A 21605-nucleotide genomic window follows, 5' to 3' on the forward strand; every position below is an offset into this window, starting at 1 on the left:
AGGTTGAAAGACAGAGCAGGAGGGAGAGAAGGAGGCACAGGTGAGAGATTGGATCGAAAGTCTGCTGCAAGCTTGAATGCACACACACATCCTTGACCACATTCTCTCTATAAGTGAGGTGTGTGTAATAAGTGTGTGCGCCAAATTTTCATATCTGTTCTGAACATCCTTTCTAGCTGTGCGTCCTCGGGATGAAATCTGTCGGCTCAGTGGCTGCGGGTTGTTGGTGCTGACAGTAAAGAATTGCCTTGAAATGCTGGTCCTGCCTCACCTTTAATCTGTCAGTGACTCATTATTTGTCTCAGAGAGGGGAAAATACTCATTTCATGATGCAACAACTTACGCCCTGCTGCTGTATCACGATACCAGGAGGGACTACTTTTTTCCACAACCGTCTTACTGTGCAGAGACTAAAGAGACAGACATTTCCTCTGCTCTTCTTCTTCCTTTTCTTTTCTACATGGCAAAGTTTATAGAATTACCTTCAACCACAAGACAACCGAATATAATATTAGCCCTTTATCTTACTTGACTCAGACTGGATAATGTGGTTTCAATTGAATATGCAACACTTCATTAGCACATTTCGTTGGCTGCCACCTGTGCTATAATTGATCATAAGGCAGAAGTGTGGCTCCATGATAGTTATTAACATCCTGACTAATAATTTTCCCCGAATTACTGGACGACAGACTTTTTGCTCTGCGATGCTGTATCATTGGGTTTTATGTATAGCCCAATATGTCACAATTGGCCTCCAGCTGTTTGGGTCTCTCTTGGTCAGCACAAGGCTGCATGCCCTCCCCCTCCCCCTCCGTCACACCAGCAACCAGCAACATCGACTGCACCAGTCTGCAGCAAAATACTGTCAATCCAGCAGACACTTTGAGGATCATCTGCAGCACGATAAAATGGGATGAGATCATCATTGCTCTGATCTTCTAGCATCAACGGTACCAAAAAAACATGTAATGAGAAGGCTGCGTGCTTATAATACTCATTCATTATCCACTATTTGTCCTTTACATACCTGAAGGGGCTGGACTCGGTCCAAGCTGACAACGAGTGAGTGAAGGGCACAGTTATGCTTTTAGTCACACCCATAGCCATGTGCAATTTAGAGCCATAGATTCACTTAAACTGCATGTTTTTGTATTGTGGAAGGAAGCTGGAGTAACTGAAGGAAACCTGCAGACATTAGAACATTAAAACTTCACAGAGGCCTCCTGGCATCTCTTATCATGAGATTTTCTTAGGGGTTTACGTGCATTCTTACGACTCGGACGCCAACTCTTTGTACATTTGTGACTGTTTCTGTGTGCTGTGTTGACAACGTGGCGCATGTCTTACCTTTATTATGTCTGCTTGCCAGATGATAAGCCCTTGATCTATAATGTATATGAGTTTGGGTGTAGATGCTGTCCAAGTCTTGTCTCCACGTGTCTGGGTTCAGGGATCTCAGAAGTTGCTCTATAGTGTCAAAGGCAGCTATGGTCCGGTCCAAATCCTCCAGGGAGAAAGGAACCTCTGTGGCTGTGACAGGCATCTGGCCTCCGCTGTCCTGTAAAGAGTAAAGATCAGGAGGTGAAGCCTAAATAATTGATTCCATTATTACTTTAGACCTATTCTAAAACCGATGCTTGGAAAGGGGACTAACATGTAACAAATTGTCAGAAGTTTGTTTGAAATCTGTTGAGAATATAGCATTTCTTCCAACATTGTTGTAGTACTCTAGTTAACAACCAATGGTGATACCCAGTAATGGACTATGTGAATATACTGAATATTTTCTTGTATGTTCAGTGGAAGCAAAGGATGGCTACACCTGTCCTGAAAAATATGGTTTTCTGAAATCTGAAGTCGCTGACAAATGTTCGGTGTGCGCTGTACCAGAGGTCAGCATAGTTTAACTCCAAAACGTTTATGAAAATACGCTCCGGAATTGAAGGGACAATTCAGACCTCCTCACCACCTCAAGGTCGAAAAGAACAAAGAACATATTTTATTTGTGACACTTTCGCCTTCAGATTCTTACGCAACAATTTAGACAGACAGTTTCCAGTAAAATGGACAATATATGTTTTTATCTATCCTCTTCCATAGTGTTGTTTAGATATTTGGTATATTACTCTGGCCATGTGTGTGCGCCTGTGCATATACACACACACATAATTAAACTAAAATGGTGGATTTAGTGTTACTGTAAATCCTTTGCAGGCACTCCGCATCAGTGCAATTGCTGCATATGAATATGAGAGTAGTCCGTCACTTAATGTGTGTCAAGAAATCAACTTGATATCTGGGAATTTTATTGCTCAATGCGAAGCAAGGACTGTACAGTGTTCACCTCAAATCAACAGCCAGCATGAGCATCTATTTATAAAAAATCATGAGGTGAAAATGGATAGTATATTTACATAACTGGTTAGAAATCAGGACAAATAAGAATCACTTCAAAAATACATGTCTACAATTTTTATACTTTGTACCATGTTTTTTTTTTTGTTTTTTTTCTGGTCTTAAGTTTTATACACTGAAAATGGTCAGTGTCAAGGATGCAATTGTCACACCGGTTGATTTTTAGATGTTCGCTACTCCCTGCTGCTGGATATTTATATAGATAGGAGGCAATTCCAATTAAAATTCTTACACTATATATGACTGTTAAGCCTGAGAGTTTAAGTGCCATAATCAGCACTGACTAGCACTCAGACTGCGGTACAAGGGTAAGTGATGAGAAAATGTCAGAAGCTTATAGAGGGGACATGATTCATTAGAACACACATGGGAACAGAAGCACACCTGTGAGATTTGCTAACATATATTGCAAGAGCTTAAATATAGTGAGTTAATAAGTATAAATTAAAAATGATACGGATCACTTGACCATGCTATAAAAAGTGAACCATGTAAAATAAATGGCATGCCAGCTCAACTGAGTATAGAAGCAAATGGTCACAAGCTTTAATACTTCATCCCAGCATCACCGTTATAATGACAGCACTGGTGGTGTTAAACTGTTGACAACATGAATGTTACTTAGAACAACCACAAGTCAATAAGAAAACAGCCCATACAGCCGGTTTGAATATAAAACCATACATGCACATCCTGTCTGCGCTGGCAGTGACACATCCCTACATGCAGAAACACCCACATACATATAACAATTATCAATCTAGGCAGGAAAGCTGCCACGCAGCCCAACGCACACTAATTATTATGATCACATAAGTCACTGAACCCCACTGCTGGTACACATGGATGCCCAAATGACACTGATTACATGTACTTATAAAAGCATTAGTCTAAGGAAGCATGTCATGTTACATCTCAAGCTTCATGCATAATGAATATGGTACAGCGCACACATGCATAAATACATGCTGTGTGGGTGAGAGCTGGCCTATGCAAATGGACTATACATCATGATAATTAGTTTTGCCACCATTCTTCACACGTGGGCTGATGAGGTTGGAGGTTGGAGGGGAGGTAGGCCACATGTTTTGATTTTATTCAAACAAAGTTTGCAAGAATTTTTTCTTTTTTTAGATCCTAAAATTGCAATTGTAATGCATATGTGCATGACTCACCATCATAGGTATTGTGACGGCCTCCCAGTTCGTGGCTGCAGGCAGAGGAGAGTCATACTACAAAGACAGAGGGGCCAAAAGATCTGATCAGTTGCATAGACAATGTATTAGGAATTATAATGAAGACATGACAAGGAAAGCAAATTAAGAAAGCTGTAAATTAATACTACCTCGATGGTACTTTGACTTCTCAGAATGTATATTTTACATCTACTCACATTGTATAGCTGCAATTTGTTGTTCAAGTTAGGAATGTAAAAGCAGATGTACAAGTTGGTCACAAGAATGGAAAGAAACCTCCATCAGTGTTTTTATAATTTCAGGCTAGCAAATATATTCATGTGTCCGCTCGTACAACTCAGGGACTCATGATTTCAGCAAGGAAAAAAAACCAAACAAAAACAAAAACTCCCGTGAAGCCAGTCAGTGTGCCTTTATGTGTGACTGCATGTGAAAGGAATCAGACTCTGGTCAAAGCATGCTTAGGAGATAAACACTCATCAGGCTGACATATTTGGCACACATTCATTCTTGGTTTTCCTCTTCCCCTCTCCTGCGCACACACACACACACACACACACACACACACGCACATACTCATTGTCTCTGGCATCACTCTCTTTACTCACTCGTAAAATCTCACAGGCTATCGAATCCCTTTCCTCGAAGAGTCTTAAATACCATCTCTGGTCTTTGTGAGCAGTAAATCTGTCACAGCTGCACTTCAAAGACACAGTGCCCTCACTTGTCTCCCTCTGTGGGTGTGTGAGTGCGCCTAAGTGTGTGTCTTTGAGTGAAATTGAGTTGACATCAAAGTCTGTCAGTGCACCAAGTTTTTTGTTTAACAGATTTTTACATGTGGCCTTTGGATAAATGCACTCTTACACACAAATGCCCACCCAAACCAGCTGTGAATGAGGTCAGAGGGTTTCCTGTAAGTGTGTGTGAGTGAGCCAGTGAGTGAGACGAGATGTTTACCGACTCCTACTCTTGTTTCCTTTTAAGGTTGTGCTTGACATTTCATGACAAGCACATCTAGGCCATTTAATATGGTTGGAACAAAAAAATAAAAATAAAAGATACACAAACCAAAAGTTTGCTTCGGCTTCTCTTTTTATATGTAATCTGGTTACTTCTGATATATTCAAAATATCTATGCAAAAATATGTTGCTACTAATTAAATTGATCATTAACTTTTGCATACAAATGATTACAGTACTGGCCAAATAGTGAAGATGCAGCCAGATGAGCTGATTCAAAAAGTGTAATATCTGCCATCATTATATTATTATGTGTATAATTAATACAAAACATTGTTTTTGTTTTTTTTTTTAGTTTTTCCAACGGTCGAAGACATTAAATGTTAGATAACTGAATGGGTTTCTGGGAACTAACTTGGATCTTCTTGAGTTTTCCCTATTGCATTTGGCTCAGCAGAATGTCCCAGGAATACCAATTCACAACCCATTGTTGTTGCTTACAGGAAAATCAGTATTGGCAGAAAAGACAACTGCAACACAAAAACAAAAGTTAAAGTCTGAACTTCCGAAGTGTTACAAGGTTAAACCTACTTGACAAAAGATATAAGTGGATTTGCGCACGCTTTAAGCATTTCATTGAGCCTTTATGAAAAAATAATTTAAAAATGTTTTATCTTAACCAACTAAAATGGCTCATTACTTTTGAAAGCTTGAACTGCAAATTAATATAACTTTCACAAAAAAAGAAAAAAGAATAATTTGGGTGAAAAACTGACATTATCAGGGAGTAAAGTCCTCGATTTGAGCGTCGCCTTCAGATGTTTAGCTAAGGATTGTTTTTGGAGAGGTGAGCAGCTTTATTCTAATACCACATAAAGGTCAATTTAGGTCACTCTCTGTGAAAATCTGCCCAAACTTGATGTGTCCAAAAAAACAAATATGCGTGTCAAAATCTGATCTAAAACAGATTTTAGATAATGAGGCTTGACATGAATTGTGGCTGATGTGATGAGCTCCTGTTCACGGCTGTCGTTTCTCATTTATTAAAAGAATAATATCATTCAAGATGCGATCAATATGTGCTTTGTTTTTCCACATCTGATTATAAGTGCTTCAGAAGTTACTTGACTTTGGCTAAAAATCAGCAGCAGACAATTAAATTGGCTCTTGAGAAATAAAGTTACAGCAATAACAGATGAGCAAATATTGAAAAATTTCGCAAAGCCTGACAAACTATTACTTTGCTTGCCATTTTGCGGATCACGTTAATGCTTGCATGGCTCGTTACACCTTCTGTATCACTGTACGTGATGAAATCTGTTGTAAACAATCAGCGTTTTTGATGCCTGCTGTATGTTCAGCCTGAGATGCACGAGAGCACAAACCCAGCAGCAGCAGGATGCTCCTCTGATAATGAGGTGGGATTTAGTTCCTGGGGACCTGGTCCCCGTGAAGACCTTCTATCGTTCACTGGATCTGACCAGTGGCTGCTACCACGAATGACAACAGCGTGCTGGTGTAACATATTCATGTTAAATATTGAATACAGCATCATTGATTGCAACAACTTATTGTGATAGCTCATAGTGTAAAGCAAACGCACACATTTGGAATCTAGCAAATTGCATTAGTTACAGTTTTTATTCAATCCCTTTTCCCCTGCGGGCTTCTATCTGAATCCATTTTCTCTCTCTTACGCTGGAGCCAGTTTGATTTTCCTCGTGGTTTTACTTTCATGTAGTCCACCTCAGTCCATTCTGTAGCTTTCACTCTCTCAGTTCAGGTTGTTTTAGTCATTAGCTGACATGCTGATACCATCTCAGACACCTGTTCTCTCCTTCCATTACTGTTTCTCCTCATTCTCGCTCCGGCTTTCGCTGTCTCCCTCCTTCCTCCCTGCCTCTCTCTGCTTCCTCTCCTCCTCCTCCCTCTTATCTGTTCAACAGGTCTGGAGAGAACAAATTAGACCTGCTAAATGAAGCCACACACACACAGCTCCAGTTTAGCTGAAGGAAAGGTGTTTGGAGTTTGTGTGCATTTTAAAATGGGGGAAAAAAAAGGACACATTCAAACAGCAGCCTTTTGAAAAATGGGTAAAAATGATCCAGGAAGATAAGCCTCAAGAGTTGGATTGTTTTTTTAAATGTACATAAGAGTGATTATTTACCACAAAGAATGAGGAGACAGGGAATAAAATAAATCTGCAGGACTGTCTGAGAAAGACTGATAATGCAGTTTAGGTGATGAAGAATAAAACGATACATGAAGTCATATTTGTGGTGTGTTTAGTTGGTCATTATATGAGACTGAATGTCGTGGACCTGCTCTTCAGTGTGTTGTTGGGGGTAATTAGGGGGCTCATTTTGCTCAGACATATGCCACAAAGCCCTGTTTCTTTCTGTATAACACATTTATATTGCCATAGCAACCCACAAACCTTTGACCTCATATCGTGTGGACCTTTGGGGTCATCTGTGTTTCTGCAGTCATCTTGATTTTATTTGCAATAAATAAGGACACCGCTTCAATCCTGAAAAATATGAATAACTGGAGTTTTTTGGTTTATTTGATACTGTATTCATGTAGAATTGCTCATACGGTAGTAGAAAGCCTCGTTTTGACATGCGTTCGCTCTACATTATGCTGTTAATACAAACTATCCTGTGGCCTTTTCAAATTAAAAGCTCTGAAGCATTCCCATGGGCAGAAAGTCTTCATCACTTAACAGGGCTTTTATTAGGAAGCGTTTCTTATCAACAACAGAATAAAGGACAAAACTAAATGATGAGAAAATAACCTCATGGAGGTTATTAGAGACCCGGCTACAGCTACACCTTTTTACTGAGAAAAAGATGATACATGTATATATTTACAGCAGTAAATATGTTGAGGCTAATACTTCCTTACCTTTAACACTTGCATGAAACATATTGCCTGGCATATGGAGACATTGTCACAATATCTCAGTGGCATTTCTGCTCAAAAACAGGTAAAAGAATGTCAGTGAGCTTCACCATGGCAGTTTTTCACAGTGACGTGTCAGTCCCATTCACCTCACCCCACTGACACATGAGCATACCAAATGTGTTTTAGTCCCCTGCTTAAAATAACTTTAAATAAATGAACTGCTTTCTCCAGTCTGAATTACATTTCCCTCCCCAAAAAAAACTTTTGTGTCCAGAGGTTTCAGGAAGCCTTGCCAGGACAATTGTTAAGTTTTTTTTTTTTTGTTTTTTTTTTTCTTTCACTTGGATGAATTTTGAGGCAATGAGAGCCAAAGTCAGTGCTTTATAACTTTCCTATCCCATCTAACAGATAATTGCTTGGTCATGCTGAGAAATAATATTGCCCTTATCCTTAAAAACTAGCTGTAATATAAAAATACCTGTTAAAGAGCAAGACGTTTCTGTGTGTGTGTGTGTGTGTGTGTGTGTGTGTGTGTGTGTGTGTGTGCGCCTGTGCTCAAATCACTTTCTTTTCACTGAAAATATGTGCTCAACCCCATCTATGATGCTATGTCTCTTCCCCTCCCTCTCCTCTGTACTTGTGGAAGAGGAAGCCAGGGGACATCTTTAAATGCCTCTTTCTCTCTCCGCTGCTCTCGCTCTTCCCTCTTCCCCTCTGATTATAGGGCAGCAGAACATCTTCAAATCAGATTCCCTCTCTGTCTTCTTTCCTCTTCCTGACAGAATGACAAAGCTAATCTCCTTATCTGTTCATTTGACAGCATTTAGGAGAAGACTTTCTCATCTTCTTTTCCCTCCCTCCCCCATCCCTCCCCTTATCCCTCTGTTTCTCCTCGACTGTCAAGTGGACATGAGAGAAAAGACCCATTGGCTAATGGATTTCGGCATTTTATGGCCCATGTTACCAGATCCTCCTCCTCCCTTCCATTCCCATCTATTTATCTCCCCATCATACCACCACTTGACTTTATTGTCAAATGGAGGTAAGAGTCAGAGAAGCTATTTACCTGAGGCATTGCAGTAGTCCTGTTAAACCGAAACTTAAAGCTATGTCCCAAATAACAGCTCTTGATTTTTCATTAGGTGTGTGTGTGTGTGTGTGTGTGTGTGTGTGTGTGTGTGTGTGTGTGTGTGTTTATCTCTCACCAGCAGTGAATAGTAGATTTTAAATCCTGGCTTTGCAACAAAGTAATCATCAGACTTGAAGGTGACTCTGAGTGTGTTGGTTTTGGAGTTGAGACTAGGTGGAGCTTTCTGCCCACACCAGCGACCCCAAATTATAGTACTCGTCTCGGCTTGGTCCTCCACTTCTACAAAGTCATACCTGGGGTGAAGTAGAAAAAGGAGTCGGAGATGATGTGTGACAGGGAAAAGGGGGAGAAGGTTTAAGGATAAAAGAAATTGAACATGTCCAAAAAAAAGAAAAAGAAGAAGTCACTTTTTATTCAAGGTTTTCATTCTTTATATTAATAACTTCGGCTGTTGGCAGTACCATTGTTTTAGCAAGAATTTGGGCATTAACCATTTGGGATTAATCCCATTTTGACCTAATGATGGCGCTAAAGGAGAAATCATCAGGATTAATTGTCTGCGAACCATGTTGTTGATATATTTCAGTCCGGCAGGTGCAGCAGACCAAACCACAGTCTGAAGGCTTCCCCCCCAGCCATGCTGCTAGTAGGGCAAAAAGATACAATTTGTTGTGCACAGCGATTTTCCTGAAGGACGTGCTGCATTTGGCTATTTGTTACCCTCATTAAAACATTCTAGATGATCTTAAGCTTTTTTCATTCGGCTCGTAACGACACAACTCTGTTGTCTCTCCCGGCCATCCTACAAAAGTACTTGACAGTGAAAATTTTCTTGGGAAAAGTTTTCAAACAACTTTGACTAAACACTCTGGCAATCAATGTCCTTGTCAATGAATGAGTCCATCTATCAACTCCTCACAGAAGCACACACACTGTGAATGTTACAAACAAGATTTGCAAAAGCAGCCAAAGCTGCTTTCTCCCCCTTTCTACCTTTCCACATCTTTCCTCCGTCTCTCTTTCCCCCTGCTGCTCCCCCTTGTCTTTTCAGCATAGTGCTTACAAAGACAGCTGAATTGCATATGGGAATTAAAAAGTCTATTTTCTCCCCCCAACCCTGAAGGACAGACTTCTTATAGTTCTTGCCAAGAAAGCAAACTTAAACTATCCGTCTTGCTTAGTGATTCCACCCCCGTATTGTCGATGTTTTTCTCTCACATCCTTTCGACCGCAGTTTATTGTTGGTGTGATAATGTGCATATGTTATTAAATCATTTTCACTGTTGTTTTACTGTTGTTTTACATTCTTCCAACTTCAGAGTAAAGTTTTCCTCTCCTTTTTGTCACTGTGCACAAACAATCTATCATTTTTTCTCTCACAACCTGGTTATTTATTTGCTCTTTCTTCCGTCTGACCTTTCTCCTTTATAGCCACTTGTAATTCATCGGTGCTCCTTTCATGATGTGCCTTTTACCCTTATCTTTCTTTGCTGCTTCAAGGTATTATTGTTCTCTACTTCTACTACTCTGTCTTTTTTTAATCTGAAGACATCTCATGTCATCCTGCTTCCTTCTCTCTGTCTTCTGCTCCAATCATCCATCTCCTCTCCCATCAATTTTTTTTTTTTTTTCTGGTTTTCTACATCGTGTTTTACCTGCACACGCCATTCTCAGCCTCCTCCAGGCCGAAGTGTCCATCAAACTTCAGGTGAATGCGGCTCCCTGGGGGGCACAGCAGTTTCCATGACAACAGCAGGTTGCGGGGGTAGGCGTTGGGGTAGCGTGGGCTGCTGATGAATCCGCCCGGTGCCGTTACCGTGATGTTTTCCTCTTTGTGGTACAAGTCTGTGGTGAGGTGATTGCTGTCTGTTAGTGATTACAACTTATCAGTTAGTTAGTCCAGCTCTAAGTAAAAAAAGCTGCCTGTTCACAGACAAACTCACATAAACATGTATGTTGACAGAGAAGGAAGGACGAACACTGAAACAATCAATCAAAAAAAAAAGAAATGTCTACTCATCACATGAGCTCTGCAAAAACAGGTATTTTCCATTCAGCTCTTAACAGAATATAAAAGACAAACCTTACACTGACATTCAGTCAGCATCCAGTTAGTTTAAATTAACATAAGGACTGAAAAAAGGTTGCCTGTTTCATGTTTTTAAGCATTTACCAAGATTCTGATATAGTCTGACTGACTGAATGATACATTTTGTACAATATTCAAAATGTGCAACAGATATAACATGAAAAACACGCTGAATATGGATCCTTCAATTTACTTTATTCTTTTCTAATGATAACCAAGATGCAGACTAAGTGGGGGGCTTTCTGCTGTGTTGGCTTCGAAAAATGTTACAGTGAAACAAAAACACCTCAAGTACAAATTGCTTGAGAAATGAGTCATACAGATCATCTATAGAAAAAATGGAAAAAATGCTGAGATATCCTGTTTTAACACAGGGTAGTTCTGAGTCTGTTAAATGGTTGTTTTCTTTGATTATTTCTATACAAGTTGGCAATTGGGTTGGCAGCACTTCTGGAGAAAAGGTTAAAGGGTCAACAAAGATATTCAGATTGATTCTGTGAAGGTCGTGAATATTGACAGCAGACAGAAAAAGTTGCCTTGAAACAAAATGGATGTCAAAGGGATAATTGAACCTGATAGTGTAGGAGTTCACAAAAATGTTAACCTTGGTTCTCTGGTGACCAAGAAGCCACACACATCGTTATAATAACTCAAGAGAAATATGGTTTCACAGATGGTTTGAGAGTATGCAGAGATAAACACGATATGGTGCATTACAGTGCGACAGTGCAACAAAGCATTGTTTCACATACACTCTAAAATGGGTTCACAACAGTCCATAGTATTTTTACCCCCACCATACTCTCACACACACACACACACACACACACACACACTCTTAAGTCAGGAGCTGTGCTGATGTAGGCTGACAGGGCTATATTTTCTGAATGCGTAATCAAGGCACCATAGCCTGCACCCAGTGGAGATGATGATGAAACGTTGGTCTGCTCCTCCACCTCTTCAATGCAAACTTCTTCCAATTTCATCCGATCTCTTTACTTTCCTCCTCTCTACTATGGTCAGTAATTCTGTCTCTTCAGTCATTCAGCTTTCACTTGCAATCTGTCTGCTAATTCTGTTTTCAGCAATGAAGACTCTACATCAAAGTGTATGTATGTGTGCATGCATGCGCACATGCTTATAGGCACGTGTGAATGAGAATGTGGACTTTCGCTTAGAAGCACTTATGCTTATATAAATGTATATGCATGTGTATTTGTGAATGTGTTGGTGTGTGCTTTGTGGCAGAGTTTGTTAGTAATAGGATTCTTCCGCTCTGCTGATCAGAGGCCTGGCTGTGTAGATCCATTCAGTCATAAAAGTGCTTATGTGTCAGGAACTTTCACCCACTAAGGTGCCTGGGGAACAGAGCTGCATGTGTGTGACTGCGTTTGTGTGTGTCTGTCGGTGCTGCACATGAGGAAAAGTGTGTGTATTTGTATGTAGTACTTTTAGTAATTTCTACATATATATGCTATATATCACCAGTGTGCAACAGAAGACCTTCTTACACATGCTGTGCTCCTTTGGACAGGCAAACTAAAGTTACGTCTTCTCGTTATTTTATGCGACTTTTCTGCTGATGTCAGCAGCCAAACGACAATCCTCCTCCTTCTGCCACACATTTCTTTTTAATTTGGTTTGATCTGTCAGTACTTGTCCATGTTTTTTGTCTATGTAACTGTTTTGTCCTTGACACTAAAAAGAGACCCGTCCAGCATGTCTCATGGCCATGAAAGTTGGTGATGGTTGGCTGAACATGTAATATGTAGTTTTGTCATGTTCCAAATCGAAGGTTATGATGAATCTAAAGCTCAAGTAGTTCATAGATACGACTTAAATCATTACTGGACATTATTAGTGGCAACACATCAAAAGGACTTCAATTGTGCACACACACAGAATGCGCTGCTCTATTTTGTATCCATGCGCATATTTGCAGGTTTGAAAATATGTGTGCACTCAATTGTTCACGTGTATAACTCACCAAGGTGCATTTATTTTAATATGAATTAGCATTTTGTACGAGAGACTAAAAGCATTAAGAGGAAAAAAGGAAAGAATATGCAAATATGCCCGAATACCACCCAGCTCTTTTGCATACTTCTCCTCAGTCACATCGTTGACCTTACTATAAATTATGCAGTGATGTCACTGCCTCCATGGCTAATTTGTGCAAATTAGGCAATGATGAGGAAAGGGGATTCTGCTAAATATCCAGTCCAAAGAATTGAGAGTGCTGGAAACTATACTTCATTGTATCACGTAAGGCTGTAATTTAGCTAGAGGGCAGAATGGGAATAAGGGAAGGGTCCTTGGGAACTCAGCAAATGTGTGGTGACACAGTGGAATATACTGTGCAGTGCAGAAGTACTAAGTCAATAACACAATTTTCTGTCAGGCTCTGGAGTACAGCACACTGGACTTGAAACTATGAGACACTGACAATGTTGTTTTTGATCGGTGGTGGTCAGTTAAAGTAAAGTAACTGCTGGTCTGATGGCTGATGTTTTTATCTTTTATGAAGAGAAACAAATTTTCCTCCCTTGTTTTCTATTGGTCTTATAATTCTGAAGGTCCTAAAGGTCCAGGCTGGAGACGCCACATTCACAGGTTGAATGTGTCTGGCCTGGGTGGGTAGTGTTTGGAGTGATGATGATAGCAATAATAGCCTTAACAAAAATAATCTTCAGCCATCGTTTCATTTATCTCTGAGACTTGACAGAAAAGTAATGTTCTGCAATCTCTCATAAGATGATGTCAGCGGTACTGATATTATCGATGACAGTCTGACTCACACCACAGGATTTCAATAAACACCCATCCACACCATGTCTGACACTGGCAATTAAGCTCTCAAATCCCTGATCTGACAATTGTAGAGCTGTGAAAATGATGCTGTATGACTTTTTTATGTGTGATGTGTGGATCTGTACTGTGAGTTCCAAGAAAAAGTCATCGCCTCTGTGTGTATTCATGGATGCTTGTCTGTCATTATGTATGTGGGTGCATTTTCCTTCGTTAAACTTGGCTTTCTCACCTCCAGCTCCAAGGTGTGATGTTCTTCCTGGCTCTGTGGGCTATTTCTGATCCAAGTGCCACTCACACTCACCCAATCACAAGCAACCAGTCCGCATGAGAGACAGAAAAATAGCTCAGTAGAGAAAGTGACAGAGTCAAAGGCAGAAAAAAAAAAGACAGAGATGATGATGAAGAAAAGATGTTAACCTTCTCGTAGATTTCTCTTTTGATTAAAACTAGAATTTGGTGAAGTCACAGGTGTACACCGGCCTAATATTATACTGGTGCTGTCTATTCTGCACAAAACAAAGCCTGTTTTTCCTGAGTGACAGTTTGCATATGATACATTCTCGCTCTCAGACACACTCCCACAGGACATTACCTATAACAAGGCAACCCCATTTCCTACATCTGCCATTCCCTGTCTAACACATCCTGTCTGACTTTCATCTTCTCAAAATCTATTCTCATAAGCCCTAACATCATCTTACAGGACATATAATTCACTCTCAACTGTGAAAATCTTCCCAGAGAAATGCAATGTCTCTGCTCTCACCTTTGGTGTCATCCATTTTCTATATAAAAATAGGTGAAGTTAGTTTAAACTACAGAATTGCAACTTATTCTACTGAATATTTAAACATCTGGTGAAATATTGCATTTTCATTTTGTATATGTATGTATAATTTGATTTACTAGCTCATTAAGTGTTTTCAAGTGAGTCTAGTGAGCCTCTAGTTTCCGGTGTTATTTAATTTGACATGATGCTTAGCTTTTAAATGATAGTCTCGTTAAGGGATTAAATGGACCATTAGGGCGTGGCTCCTCTCTGATTGATAGACTTTACCATCAATGGCACCCTGCCTGACATGCATGGATACAGTTGATCAGATCCACCTCTCATTTCCCCTCAGATCAACTTGACTCTCTAAGTTTGGTCTCCTCTGGTTTTATAGCTGCAGTCTACCAACCAACAGTCTACAGATGTGTGTCTGTTCAGGCTCCAACCACAATAAGAGGGTAAATTAAATGTGTTGTTATATTACGTAGATATAATAATGAAGTTATTTTATTATTGTCTTTTATTATTGTCAGACAGAGCCATTCCTTATGCTGAACTAACTGCTGAGCTTACCTTCCCCTTAAAAGCCAAATTCTCCACCACACAGTAAATAAGTGAACTTCACTAATGTATTGCTTTTAATAACCTTAAAGTTAGAAGGGAATGATGGGACCAGGGACTTCAAGAACTATTTCTAGCTGTAAGTACTCAACCTCAGTCAGTCAAACGAGTAAACATTGGTTATACCATATGCATATTTGAGTAATTTGAAAGCTCTAATTTATCTGCTAGTACTATGACTGCTAGTACTACAGCAGAACCATTTGCTTATTCTTGTATTTGGAAGTCTGTAAAGCTACTATACATGAGACTGTGACTGGGCGCATGTTTCTGTGTTCTGGTACAGGACTCTGTACTCGTACCCTCAGAGTATTTCCACCCATGAGAATTAACCAAAGCCTTTTCCATCTGGCTAAATGTTAGCTCAAGGCGTGTGTGTGTGTGTGTGTGTGTGTGTGTGTGTATGTGTGTGCATCAGTTACTGCCTATCAAAGCCGGTGCTGGCTCCACTATTTTGCCACTCTCTCATGACAAATCAGTTTTAAATATTCTCCCTTGTTTCTCAGTCACGCTCGCACAGGCATAGAAGCATGAAAAAGACACACACACACACTTACACACCCTGGGGATGAACACTGCATGCTGAGGGGTGTCAGCTTTGGTCAGCATCGCCCCACATCTCTCCTTCTCTCTTCTTTTCACTTCCGCTATTTTGGTTTACCTTAATCAATACCTGATATGCATTCTTACATATATATATATATATGGATATATATATATAGAGAGAGATATGTAACATTTAGAGAATAAAACCTGCATTCATTTATTGAAAATGGCTTTTAAATCAGTTTTTCATTGTATCTCTCAATTTCCCTGACAGATGTAATATTACTCTTTTTATTTTGATGCTGCTTCACCTTTGCTGCTAAAGCCAATTAACTTCCATTACTTTCTTTTATACAAAGACACCATGCTTTTGTACGGTTCCAGTGTCAAAGTGTGGCGAAGGGGGGTTCTGGAGTTTCGCGTTGGCATGGAGATGAAGGCTGAATATAGAAAGGACTGAGAAAACAGGAGGCAGCTCTTAGTTATTTGGTTTGACTGACAAAATTATGATCGAGAAAGAAAATGCACGTTGAAAGGAAGGCAGGGTGGAGTGGGAAGGGGTGTCCAGTGCATCACGTAGGCAATGCAGGCATTCATTCAGCTGTGGTGAAGATATCCATGAATTATAGAGAAAACTAGGCCTATATATATAATTCCCTTCAGATGGACACAACAAAGCCACTGCATTAGCTTAATGGCCACAGAGTGGTGTGAGAAATGTCATGGGATAACATGGATGTGAAAAGCATAAAGCACACGATACATGTAGATAAAACTCCTATTAAGAGGTTTCCTGGAAAAACTGGCATCAAACAGTAAAACATGTTTCTTGGTCCATAATGTTATTTTATATTTGATGCCGCATCTTTGCACACAGCCGTTAAAAAGATATTACATTCATCACATTTCACGACAGATGCGTGGATCTGATCTCCCATAACATTATGAACATTTAGTGAGCAATGTTTACTTTTTCGTTACAATGGCTCTTCTCATTGGGCGGGTTATTAGGCACCATGGGAACATTTTGTCATTGAAGTTTTTTTGTTGGAAGCAGGAAAAGTGTCTAAAGATACGAATGACTTTGACAAATTGTGATGGCCATACAACTGGATCAGGGCATATTCTGAACTGTAACTCAACATAGCCAGATAATTGTTAGAAGCAGGGCTACTGGAAGTAAAGTAAATAAATTGGTACCAACACATAACATGTTGTGTGTGTCTTTGTTGAAAACTTTGCAGACTGTCCGCGGCTAAGATGTGCACCCGTCAGCAGCTATTTGCCTCTTAATATCTACTGAAACTTGAAAGGTTTGTCTTGAAACATCTGTTCAGAAACATCTTAGTTGCCTGGTAACATAAGCACATCAAACTTTCTATTTCAGTGCTTCTGGAAAATATGGTGTCTGAGTAACATCAGAGAGGACTGTATTGTGGACTCCCCTACTGAGTGAAGTCCTCCACAAACTGCTTCACGCAATAAACACCCCACATGCAAACAGCTCCAAAGCAAATGGAATGAAGTACACAGTGTCCTGTATACAGCAACATGACACAATCTCTTTCGTTCTTCATTTACATATCAGGCAGACGGCTCATATTCTCTGGCTTTCTTTGCTTTTGGAACTCTTTCCTTCACTCATCAGTCAAGTTGCAGTTTAAATCCACGTCTGTGGGCTTATAATTTATGTACTAAAGACTTGAAGGAATTTCACAAAAGCTGTCTTACATAATTTGGGTTGTAATTGGGGGATGAATCTTTGAATTGGGGTCAAAAAGTGTGATTTCACAGTGATCTTGATCTTTGACAGCAGAACTCGTGTCAGTTCATCCTGGGCTGAAATTGGACACTTTTTCAAGAGGTTTCTGTTGTATTGTGTCTATAAGAATTGGATGAATGGATGGATGGAGGGGCAAAACAGATGGCAGATCTGACAACATAATGCCGCAATAAAAGTTCATCATGAACCTGGCACTTGTTCCTTTATCCCATGCCTGAGGAAAAATTCTGTACAATCCAAAACACTGTTGGGTGTACATCAGCATCGGTGATACAAACACTCTAGGAGTGTGTTTGTGTGGGTGGATGCTTTGGGTCTAAGCGCGTGAGCATGTGAGGAGTGGAAGAAATACATGTGCGCTCTGTGAGCACATACCAAAGTTTGGAGGTTTGGAACATTTTGCGTGAGGGCAGTTGGGTGTATGCTCCTGTGTGTGTTCCTTTGAAGCCAACAGAAAGGCATGTGCTGTGACACAGACATTGGAGGTTAGACAAACATTCACAGACACGACCCAAACACGCTTAAATGAGTCCCATCAAAAGTAGACTATATACCCATCAGAGTAGACACAAAGGACAAAATTAATGTGAGGAAAGGTTGAGAATCACGAATGAGACGGAGCAGAGATGAAGGACATTTGAATGGATGAGGGAGGGGGAGGAAGAGACAGTGATGGAATGATGTGGAAAAGGACAGGGGTGAGAGGAAGAGCAGAGGGAGAAGGAAACGGGGTGAGAAAATGAAAGTAAAGCCTGGACAGATAAAATGAGACAGACAGGGAAGCACTGCTGCTGCTATTGTAGTGTGAAAAGAACAAGGAAAGTCCACAAAGCCCCAAGATACCTCAACACATCAAACACTGTGCTGTCTACAGCAAAGAGCATGTCGGACTTAGGCTCATAAATAAGCAAAGATACTAACTGCCTTCTGTGCATGTTTGTGTAAGTGTGTCCCTTGCTTTGTTTGTGATGTGCACCAATTTGTGCAAATTCATCATTATCTTGCTTTTGCCATCTATCTTCAAAGGCAAAAACAAAAAGGAGACATCAGTGCAGAGCCGTGACTCACAATGCCTTTCAATTTTTTTCTTTGGCACTGGATCCTTTTAGCTGGTCCTTACATCTTCACCAGCAAGTCTCAATGGTCCTTTTGGGCCTTTGATTAGCATTAGCATCCACTTAGCTTTTGCAAGTGCCTCTCAGTCATCTATGCACCTGTTGATGGGAACAAATTAGCCTAATGGGTACAAAGTAGAAGGCTGAGCTGCTCTCTGCCAGCCGGGGCAGAAAATCTGTGGTTAAAGTTGAACAGATAAAGTTAAAATTTCCTTTCAGTTTGGGTAAAGCCTGAGTATTTTGAATTTGTTCTGGTAAAGTTCAGGGATATCAGTTGTTGAGAACAGGTGAAAGGACATAACTTATTTGTGTTGTTATTCGCTGCAGTAGAGGAAAACAGCAAAAGTTATTTTCGCTGCATCCCAGAAATACATGCCACTTTTGACCTGTGCGCGCGCACACACACACACACACACAAACAATTTTCAAAGCCCTTTTCAAGTTCCACTTGTAAGCCACAAATGTCAAGTTTTCCTGAGAAGTATTTTCAAAATCCATCATGTACTTGGAGCATCTTTAACTAGCATTTTTACTACTTATTTATATTTTTGCTGCTACTTGTGAATTTCTAGAGCTAGAAAATATTATCAACAATTAAAAAATGAAACATATTTTCTATGCACATTCTTTGTCTATATACTCAAGTCCAAGTAGAAATGTGTGCGAATGAGAATGGGACACATCTGGACTTGTTTCGACAAGCTAATCTTTGTGTTGCACTGAGCTAACATCCAGTGTTGTGGCAGTCCACTTAGCCTGCTGCCGTACTTTGATGTGACGTGCTCCTGTTTAACACCTAGGCTAAACCTGCTGAAAAATGCAGAGAGGACCAACACTTGCTGAGTCAGCGCCGAGGACAGGTCAGTGGAGACATTGCAGCTGAGCAGCTCTGGCAGCTGTGACACACAAATACAGAGGCGGCACACACGAGCGCAGAGAGAGCCACAATATAAGATGCGTGCACATATGGAGGCCACTGAAACGATGCATGTGTACAGAAACGGAGAAAGGGAGAGAGAGCTGTGTTCGCGTAGTTAGTAGTTGGTGGAAAGCCAATATTAATAATACTGATAACCTACATGCTGCTTACACATGCTGACGTGGGCACCACAGAATTTACAACAAAAGGATAATGCACACAACTCTCACTCAGTCACAGAGATGCGTATGCATCGTTTTAAAATCTTACACAGACTGAGTCATAAACATACACAACTACAGCGTTGCAGGGAGGGAAAGCAGTGGAAGGAGGGAACTGAAATAGAGAGACCGGAAGGAGTGACAGATAAGACGGAGAGTGAGAGTGGAGAGACGCAGGTGGGTGTGGGAAGCCAGCTGAAGTTGTAACGACAGACTGCGAGGAGGGTTTGAAGAAGGAGGATGACTGAGAGACGCAGAGGATGAGGGATGAGGGGAGGGACAGTCTTGGGTAACCTCCTACAACGTGATGGAGTGTATTTACCTATACTTCATCAGCAATATCCTCCCTGTGTGTGTGTCTCTACAGATGTATGACTTGACGCAGAGGCAGATTTGGTCTGCTCATTATTTTCCACGGTCTCTTTGTTTCATACTGAGTCTGTACCATTTAAGAATGTGAGCCAGGATGCACTCTCTCTGTTCACTGTTGGTATCAGACTGTGAATTTCTGCTTTGTACAAGTCTGCTTTGCCTAAAGGGTGCTGGTTTGTGAAACTTGTCATGCGCTGAGAAACGTCCAAGGATTCTTAAGATGTGTCAAACGCCTTCAAACTTTGTAAGGCTTTGTTTGTTAGGCTTGTTAGAGTAGCAGTTGGCTCCTGCTGACAGCTGCAGCAGTCTGAACAGCAGGGCTGATGAGGACAATCAATTAACCCTGCATCTCTCTCTCACACACACACACACACACACACACACATACAGAAAGAGTGAGAGACACACTTGCACACATTCACATTATTACTGGCAATGAATTAAATACACATCTAGGGTTACATGCAGTGTATACAGTCCAAATATAGTAAGCATTGAATATATCACAACATAATTGTTTTAGTTTACATTTCAATGATTAGAAAAAAAACCAAAAAACAACAAAAAAAAACACAAAAAATTCACTGCTGCTTTTCTGCATTTGTGTGTGTGTGTGTGTTAGTTCAGCCCCAGCTGGGGGTAGCACAAGTTTATCAAATATCAGCCTTTATCCCTCTAAGGGCTGCTTGGACGCTGTTTGCTAGATGCATGTTTGTGTGCATGTTTGCTCTGAGCGTTGTGTGTGATGCTGAGCAGATGCTGATGTTTTGACAGCCATCCTGCTTTCAGTCTGTCTGCCTTACATCAGCTGGGCGTCTGTTTGTGTCTGTGTGTGCGCGCATCACTAAATGCGCATTTGTGTGCCCGAGTCCAGCGTTGTCTGTGCGTGTGTGCGTGTGTGTGTGTGTGTGTGTGGCCAGAGTACAAGGTTAAGCAATGGTCTGACTGTCAGTGTGTGTGTCTGACCTTCCATCTACCACTGGGATCACTTATCCTGATGCAGGCTCCACTGCAGCACAGAACACCATCCCTGCCCCCTCCAACCTTCTCCTTTTATTTTCTCTCTCGTTTGCTTCCTTTTCTGCCTGTTAACTTTTCTTTCTGCCTCTTGCTCATTTTTTTTCTCTTCTGATATCCCTCTAACATGCCTTATCCCCTCTGTTATGTGCGCCTCTCCGTGCCTGCTATCCCCATTTCTCTCTCTCTTCTGTGTTTGTATTCTTTACTTCTCTCTTGCAGTTCCCACTCTATCATCCTCACTTGCTCTGCTGCTCGGATACCAAAATTCACAGAGTTAATGATGAAATGAAAGCAGGAAAGGGGAAGCTAATGAAGACAAGAAGAGACGGAGGCAGAGGGAACGAGACAGCAGGAGAAATGCTGAGATACACAAATAGAGAATCAGAGAGTGGAGGGGAATATGGGGAGAAACGCTGACAGTTGGAGAAGGAAAGATAAAAGTGTTTGACAGAAGAGGGGGAGAAAAAGAATCTTTTTCATTTGTGTCAGAGCACCATTGTCAGAATAACAAAGACATAGCTCTCAAAGTACACTAGAGGATTTGTCAAACTCTCTCTTGCACTCTCTCTCTCACACACACACACACACACACACACACACACACACGCACACACAAAAAAGAAACCCAAAAACCCCCCACATATCATAAATACACAGTGTTTATCTCTATCCTTCAGCAGGGATGAATCTCCTGGGGTGAGAGTGTCTCCTGCTCTCGTCTTTCGACAGTGTCACTTCTGACATTTGTCATGTTCTCACCCTCAC

General features: G+C 40.7%; 1 protein-coding gene across 1 annotated transcript in view; it reads right to left on the reverse strand.

Annotated features, from left to right (window-relative positions):
* pdgfd (platelet derived growth factor d) overlaps positions 1-21605 on the reverse strand; it is a 42016-nt gene that overhangs the window by 10618 nt on the left and 9793 nt on the right. Inside the window, exons 2-5 of the mRNA XM_029517996.1 lie at positions 10227-10416; positions 8687-8864; positions 3594-3650; positions 1351-1561 (exon numbers count right to left, since the gene is read on the reverse strand). Coding sequence (XP_029373856.1) covers positions 1351-1561; positions 3594-3650; positions 8687-8864; positions 10227-10416 — 636 coding nt within the window. The remainder of the gene's footprint in view (positions 1-1350; positions 1562-3593; positions 3651-8686; positions 8865-10226; positions 10417-21605) is intronic.

The sequence above is a fragment of the Echeneis naucrates genome, chromosome 13, assembly GCF_900963305.1.
Source record: "Echeneis naucrates chromosome 13, fEcheNa1.1, whole genome shotgun sequence".
NCBI lineage: Eukaryota > Metazoa > Chordata > Actinopteri > Carangiformes > Echeneidae > Echeneis > Echeneis naucrates.